The 7,227-nt window shown below is 61.1% G+C and overlaps 1 protein-coding gene across 4 annotated transcripts in view; it reads right to left on the bottom strand.

The window, feature by feature from the left end:
* SLC5A10 (solute carrier family 5 member 10) overlaps positions 1-7,227 on the bottom strand; it is a gene marked incomplete at both ends in the record, with an annotated part of 54,587 nt that overhangs the window by 35,119 nt on the left and 12,241 nt on the right. For 3 of the 4 annotated variants that reach the window (XM_080713446.1, XM_080713447.1, XM_080713449.1), the window contains 6 exons: positions 1-206; positions 1,268-1,348; positions 1,461-1,566; positions 5,377-5,481; positions 6,773-6,832; positions 7,017-7,121. In XM_080713446.1, coding sequence (XP_080569572.1) covers positions 1-206; positions 1,268-1,348; positions 1,461-1,566; positions 5,377-5,481; positions 6,773-6,832; positions 7,017-7,121 — 663 coding nt within the window. The remainder of the gene's footprint in view (positions 207-1,267; positions 1,349-1,460; positions 1,567-5,376; positions 5,482-6,772; positions 6,833-7,016; positions 7,122-7,227) is intronic. The other variant, XM_080713448.1, reaches the window with a different exon arrangement.

Below are 7,227 nucleotides of genomic sequence, written 5' to 3'. Positions count from 1 at the left end.
CTGGTCGGTGCACCAGTACCAGGTGGCCATGATGGTCAGGCCGAAGGTCATCCCGGTCCACGGGAGGTCCCCCGTGTAGGGGTCCCGGAACATGTGCATGGCGTCGGCGCGTGGCAGGTGGCAGGTGGTGTTGGGGATGGTCCTGGAGGGGATGGCCTGGGCGTACACCGCCTCCAGCTGCCCGTAGCCGCCGATCTGGTCGAATGCTGGAGGGGTCGGGAGGGATGGGGTGGGGTGGCCGGCCGGGCGGCCCGAGTCCGCAGCTCCTGCCCACCGCCCTCCCTCATCTCACAGAAACTTCCTATCGCACCTAACTGGAATTTTCCCCACCTGGTCTTTCCTGGAATTTGGAAGATGTGGTGGGTAAGAGGGCTTAACAAACAAACGAAAAAGGTGACTGAATAACTATTTTATTTGTATTTAAAGTAACACTAAGCCGGGCGTGGTGGCGCACGCTTGTCATCCCAGCATTCGGGAGGCTGAGACAGGAGGATCGCGGCTCGCGGACAGCCTCGGCTATTACTTAGTGAGGCCCTCTGCAACTCAGTGAGACCCTGTTTCCAAATATAGAATAAAAAATAGGTCTGGGGGTGTAACTTTGAGGTAGACTCCCCCTGGGTTCCATCCCCAGTACCACAAAAATAAAATAAACTAATTAACACTATTAAATGAGTGTTTTGCACGTGGGCACCGCCACATCCTGTTGGCCCCACAGAGATCTCCCTGCTGGCCTCTGGGCCGGGCTCCGCTGCCAGGCTCTGCGCTGGCCACTCAAGGAAACGAAAGCATCTTTCCTTGACATTCCCGACCCTTCCGGAGGCAGTGGCTTGCGTTTAAAGTCCTGACCGGGTGCTTTGGGCAGGCGCTGTTCCAGCCGACTCGGGAGCTCACGCTCCCTGTTCCCCCGCCCCCAACCCGGGCAACCCTGAAACCTCATCGGGACCCAGACGGGCACCGTCAGAACGTCTGCGCTGTCCCTCCCTCCCCGCCTCTGTGTGGCGGCATGGCATCACCGCTTAGGATTTTATATCCGATTTTAAACAATTGGAGGTGACGCCCGGGCAGTGTTGTGTCTCCAATTGCTGCGTCCGCCCGCCTGCAGCCCCGCCTCACCTGGAGCCCTGAGCCAGGGCGGCCCAGCAGCCGCATCTGAGTCAGCTCCTCCCAGACAGACGTACAGCTGTTAACAGCTGGGCTGCAGGCCCCATCCCGCGCCCCAGGGCGTGACCACAGGGACCCTGCCGCGTGCGGGCAGCCCAGACCTCACCTTTGATGGCCAGGATGACTGCCCCCACCAGCATGATGACCGTCTGCAGGGCATCCGTGTAGATCACCGTGGCCAGGCCCCCTGCGGGACACGGCGCAAGGTTGCTGGCCTCCATGGAGGGATCCCTCCCAGGTGACCAGGCGGGGAGTGGAGGCCTGGGGTCCCCCCCCACCCCGAATGCCACGCGCCATACCTGCGATGGTGTAGAGCGCCGTGATGACGAGGGTCAGGGTGGTGGAAAGGTAGAAGTTCCAGCCCAGGCAGATGTGCACAAAGAGGGCGCCCGCGTACAGGTCGATCTGGGGGGCGGTTGGGGTGCCATGAGACCCCAGCTTGGCACCCCAGGCCCTGGCCGCCTGCCGGCCTGGGTCCCGTCCCGGGGCTCTGGTGAGGTGGGAGGGAGAGCTGGCCCTGGGCCGCCGTGGGGGCGTTCAGATGACAGGGGACCTGCTATCGTGAATAAAAGCGCCAGTGGCCCGTGCCCCCGAGAGCAGCTCGGGGGAGACGGGAGGCAGCGCTGGGCCCCAAGGGCGGCCTCGTGAAGGAAGAGGCCATGGGGGATGCCCATGGAGGAGGGTGGGGCCCAGGAAACAGGTGCAGGGGGACAGAGCTGCAGCCGGTGTGGGGTGTCCCCGGGAAGCCCTTGCCAACCGCCACCTTTGACAAATGACAGGTGTTCTGGAAGCCACGTTTCTGAGCCTCGTCCTCAGGCTCATCCAGGGCTCCCAGCCTGCCAGCGGGCAGGTATGGCGGCCAGCACACTGCACTCCGCGAGGAGCGGGGCCGCGGTGGCCCTGGAGGTGGAACCTAAGAAGCCGGGGCTCCATAGTGGGGAGGCAGCGGGCAGGACAAGGGGCGCCTCAGGTCCACCCCACCCAAGGCCAAAGGAGGCTGTGCGCCCGGTGCGCCTACCCCGCTCAGCCATGCCACGGAGCCGCCTCCCCTCCTCTGTGGGGTCCACACATCTACCCCGTTTCCATCCCTGTGACCCCTGCTACTACCTGGGGCACGCCAACTCCGAGCTACACCCCCAGTCCTATTTTTTATTCTTTATTTTGAAACAGAATCTCACTGAGTTGCTTAGAGCCTAAGTAGCTGAGGCTGTCTGCGAACTTCAATCCTCCTGTCTCAGCCTCCCAAATGCTGGGATTACAAACGTGTGCCACCATGCCCAACTGTAATTTTTTTTTTTTGCACCACCATGCCAGCTGTATTTATTTTTTTTTTTATCTTAGAACAATGTCTCACTAAACTGCTGAGGCTGGCCCTGAACCTGCAATCAACAATGTAGCAAGACTCCCAACAAACCAGCAGACCCTGTTTCAAATAAAAAACAGGACATGGTGGCCCCACACTTGTGATCCCAGTGCTTGGGAGGCGGAGACAGGAGGATTGTAGGTTCACGGACAGCCTCAGCTACTTAGGTCCTTTGCAACTCGGTGAGACCCAGTTTCAAAATAAAGGATAAAAAAAATAGGGCTGGGGTGTAGCTCGAAGGGAGAAAGCCCCTGGGTTCCATCCCCAGTACCACACACACAATAAATAAATAAATAAATAAATAAATAAATAAATAAATAAATAAGTAAGGCTGGGATGCAGGTCAGCGGTAGACTGCACCTGGGTTCATCCCCGGCAGGAACAGACCTGGCAGGTTCCTGTCAACGCCGGAAGGCCAGGAGGGGGAAGGCTCGCAGTGTAGCTGGCTGCGCTTTGGAGGACCCTGTGCACTGGGGGATCTACTCCAGGGGTAAAGGCCGGCACACCCAGCTCCCTTGTTTCCAGAAGTTACAGGACTGGCCGGAGCTCGAGGTGATGGCGCGCCCTGGTGGAGGTCAGGCGGTGAATCTCCACACCCAACCACGTGGGCCTGTCTGCAGGCCAGTGTCCCCGCCAGCTCTGTCCCTCCAGACAGGCCGCGTCTGGGGCGAGCCCGGGGTGTGCAGACACTGAGGCGTGCCTAGGGCTCAGCCCGCTGAGGTCAGGGCCTCCAGGGCAGGCTGGGGGCGGCGGCCGGTGCAAGGGCTTCAAATGGCTTTGCGGGCAAAGCCATCTTCAGGGCGGCCGGGTCCCTCCCAGACCAAGCCCAGCAATTAGCGCTCCTCCGGCTTCTGCCCAGGGCCCAGCGCCGGCTCCACAGCCGCCTTGATGTGACTGGTTTTCCCCATTTTATAGCTGGGTGGCCTGAATCACCCGGTCACACGCGGAGTCGGAAGCACCGGAGCCTCTGTTGGGGGCAGTGGTGCTATGGTCAGGCCCCAGGGCAGAGAGAGACAGACAGACAGACAGACAGACAGACAGACCTGGGTTCCAGCAGGTTCTGCCGGCTCATGGCGGCCTTGGCCAGGTGAGAGTGGCTGTCCAGGTCACATCCACACAGTGGGCGCTGGACGGGATAGTCTCTAAGGACCCTCCCGCCCTCCTGAGCGCTAGCCCCAGTGGTCTAGAAGTCCCGCCCAGCCACCCGTGCGAAGCCCACCCCGAGCGGGACTTGTCAAATCTACCGCATGATGTCAGCTGGGTAAACAGCCGCCACAGCTCCTCCTGCCTCCCTCACGGGCCCCGGGGAACCCCTGCAGGCCTCCCATACAGCCCACTGCCCGGGAGGCTCCAGGGAGACCACCATGCTAACCTGGCCCCGCCCCTGCGCCTGCGTGACGTCCCCAGGCCCCTCGGACTCCTTGGTTCTTAGGACCCGATACCCTGATGTCACTGCACTGTAGCCCTCTAGCAGGGGTGGAAAGCCCGCAGCCCGAGCGCCCCGGGTGGCAGCCGGCTGTGTGAGCGCCGCGGCCCGTGGTCTGGTTTGCCTCAGTCCTCACCACTCCCTATAAACCCGCTCCTAGCTTCTCTCATGGTGTCCCATCTGGGGAGAGACCCCCGGAGCCTAGGCCCCTGGCCGGCCACCCCCCTCCACCCCCTCCCCAGCATCTGCTCCTCTGCCCACTGCCAGTCCTTTCTCCACTGGAGCCCACTCAGATGCCACCCCAGTGATGCTGGGGCTGGGCGGTTTTAATTTCTGGGCCTCTGGCTTCCATGGAGGTGAGGCTCAGGAGATGGGGGAGAGAAAGGAAGAGGGGAGGAGAAGGCCAGGACTCCCCAGTCTCTAAAGGAGTCCTCAGAGCCCAGCGTGGTGGTGCACGCTTGTGATCCCCGCGCCCGGGAGGCTGAGTCAGGAGGATCGCAGGTTCGCAGACAGCCTCAGCTACTTAGGCCCTCGGCAACTTAGTGAGACCCCGTTTCAAAAAAAATTTTTTTTAAAAATAGGGCTAGGGGTGTGGAGCAGAGGTAGAATGCCCCTGGGTTCCATCCCCAGACCCACAATAATAATAATAATGAATAATAATAATAATAAATGGAATTCTCAGATAGGATTCTATGGGTCTGGTCAAGATGGCGGTGCAGCACGTCCTGACAACATCGCTGGGAAGTGGCTCCTGCTAACAAGATGCTCTGAGGTCCCTGCCACCCCATTCCTGGAGGCCGCCGGGTGGGCGGGAGCAGGACCTGCCAGGGCTCTCAGGGCCGGTTCCAGCCGCCCCACAGCTTGGCCTCCGCATCTCCACGCCTGCCACTAAAGTCTTACCCAGCCTGGGCCTAGTGCCAGAAGTAAGCATGGCGGACCCAGCAGGCGACTGTGCCACTGAGAAAGAAGCCAGGCCTCGGAGCACGCCGGCCCTCACCCACCCTCACGCCGGCCCTGAGAGGCGGCTCTTTCTCCCCGCCATACAAGGAAGGAAACTGGGGCTCAGCTCGGTGGTCCAGGGAGGCCGCACGCCCGGAAGGCCTGGTGTTGAAACAGCCTCTGAGCGAGAGACTCGGGGCAAATTCCTTCCCTTCCCCAGGCCTCAGTTTCCCTATCTGCAAAATCAGGGTCGGGCCCTTGCTGCTGGGCCCCACTTGGGCCACAGCAAGCCCCTGAGTCCCCGGACCCACTCCCTGGTTGGACCCCGTGACTCTGGACAACTCGCTGTCCCTCTCTGGGCCTCGGCCTCCCTGGCTGCTCAACGAGGCGGAGCTCGGATGAGGGAATGTCAGGTCTGTCCCGGGGGCCCCGGGACGGGCGGTGCTCCCGGGCTCTGCCGGTGGACGGCCGCGGTGGGGCAGCTCACCGATATCTTGGTGAAGACGGACATCAGGAGGGACAGGACGGACAGGTACATGCGGATGCGCTGGCCCCCGAAGCGCTTCTGGATGTATTCGGGCAGGGTGACGATCTGTGGAGGGCGGCCGAGAGCTGAGCCCGTCCAGCTCGCCTCTCCCCGCAGCTCTGCGGCCCACGGGGCGGCGGTCAGGGCTGCGGTGGAGTGGAGGGGGCACGTGTGTGGCCCTGAGGACAAATCCAGAGGACAGGCCGGGCATGGGGACACACGCTCGTCATCCCAGCCCTCGGGAGGCTGAGACCGGAGGATCGCGGTTCGCGGACAGCCTCAGCAACTTAGCGAGGCCCTCTGCAACTCAGTGAGACCCGGTTTCAAAATAAAGAATAAAAATAGGGCTAGGGGTGTAGGTCAGAGGAAGAATGCCCCTGGGTTCCATCCCCAGTACTGTAAAAAAAGAAAGGAAGGAAAGAGAAAAGAAAAGAAACCTGCAACTGAGTCTGTAGGATTTAGTAACTGCAGGGCAGTGAGATGGCAGTTAAATAGTTAAGTAAAAATTGCTGAGGAAAATGACTAAAAGGCCTGACCTAAGGGCTATTTATGATTCACTCGCCCAAGGACTAAAACAGGATGTCCTTGGTGGTCTGGTGGTCCCTCCCTGACCAGGTCAAGATGACATTCTGTGGGCTAGCAGTTGTGGTGATATTCTGGAAAGTTAAGACAAATATGTCAAAATACAGACCCCAGTCTTGAGACAGCTGCCCAGAGACAATGGTAACCAATCCACATGAACAGCTAATGCTATAGGTCTTCTAAGCCAATCGCGGTAAAGGTCATGAGAACTGTCCAATCAGTAGAGGCTCTTAGGGTATAAAAATGAAAACTAAAGTGTGCTCGGGGTTCCCGTACTGAACCGCTGTGTCCGTTTATGTCGGGCACCCAAGCTTAAGCTTGAATGAAGGCCCTCTGCTTTTACATACGGTGACGGTCTCCTTGGTGGTCTCTCCGGGACAAAGGAACTGGGCATGACAGCAGGGACTAAGGGTAGTGCGTGCAGGCGTGTAGACCGGGCGTGCCATGCGGGCGTGCCCCCCGGCTCCGCTGCCCAGCTATCACCCAAGTGCCCCACTGAGGTGTGCGACCCAGCTAGGCCGCCTGGAATGAAACCTGGGTGTGCAGCCCAGGTGTGAGACCCAGGTACAGGTGTGCTGACCAGAATGAGAGCAGATGTGCAATCCAGGCGTGCCCTCAGCTCGGCCGCCAGGAGCATCGCAGGCAGCTGGGGTCCGAGGGAGCCCGCCTCAGGGCGTCTTAGCGGGAGTCACGGTAAACCCTGCCTGGGGGCGCCCGCCCTCGGCCACCACCTCGGCCCCAGGCCCAGCCCTGTGAGACCCGGCGACAGACTCACCTCCGAGGACATGTAGATGGGTACGAACACCCACGCCAGCGCCAGCAGCACGTACGTGGCCTGCGGGGACAGATGCAGGTGAGGGCCCGGGTGCAGCTCCCGGAGACTCAGCCAGACCCGCCTGCCCCGCAGAGAGAGCCTGGGCGGCCCCTGCCCCGCTCTGGCTGCTACAGGCAGGTGGCCCCTTCTGGAGCCCTGAAAGCCAGGAGTTCTCCCCCCAGGCGGCGCCGGCCACGGGGCTCACATTCCACTCGAAGCCAGCCACTGCCAGGCCTCCGGCCGCACCCGAGCCCGCCAGTCCCACGAAGAGACCAGAGCCCTCGCTGCTGGCAAAGAGGGAGGCGCCAATCTGCAAGAAAAGGGGAGACGGTGAGTGTGAGCGCGGCCCCCCACTCCACCCACCCGGACCCCTGACGGCGCCTTTAACCTCGGGCCCTAACTGGGGCCGTCCTGAC

This window comes from Muscardinus avellanarius, assembly GCF_963383645.1.
Source record: "Muscardinus avellanarius genome assembly, chromosome: 16".
Lineage (NCBI taxonomy): Eukaryota > Metazoa > Chordata > Mammalia > Rodentia > Gliridae > Muscardinus > Muscardinus avellanarius.
Note: the sequence above shows the minus strand (reverse complement) of the source record. Positions and strands in the feature narration are given on the sequence as shown.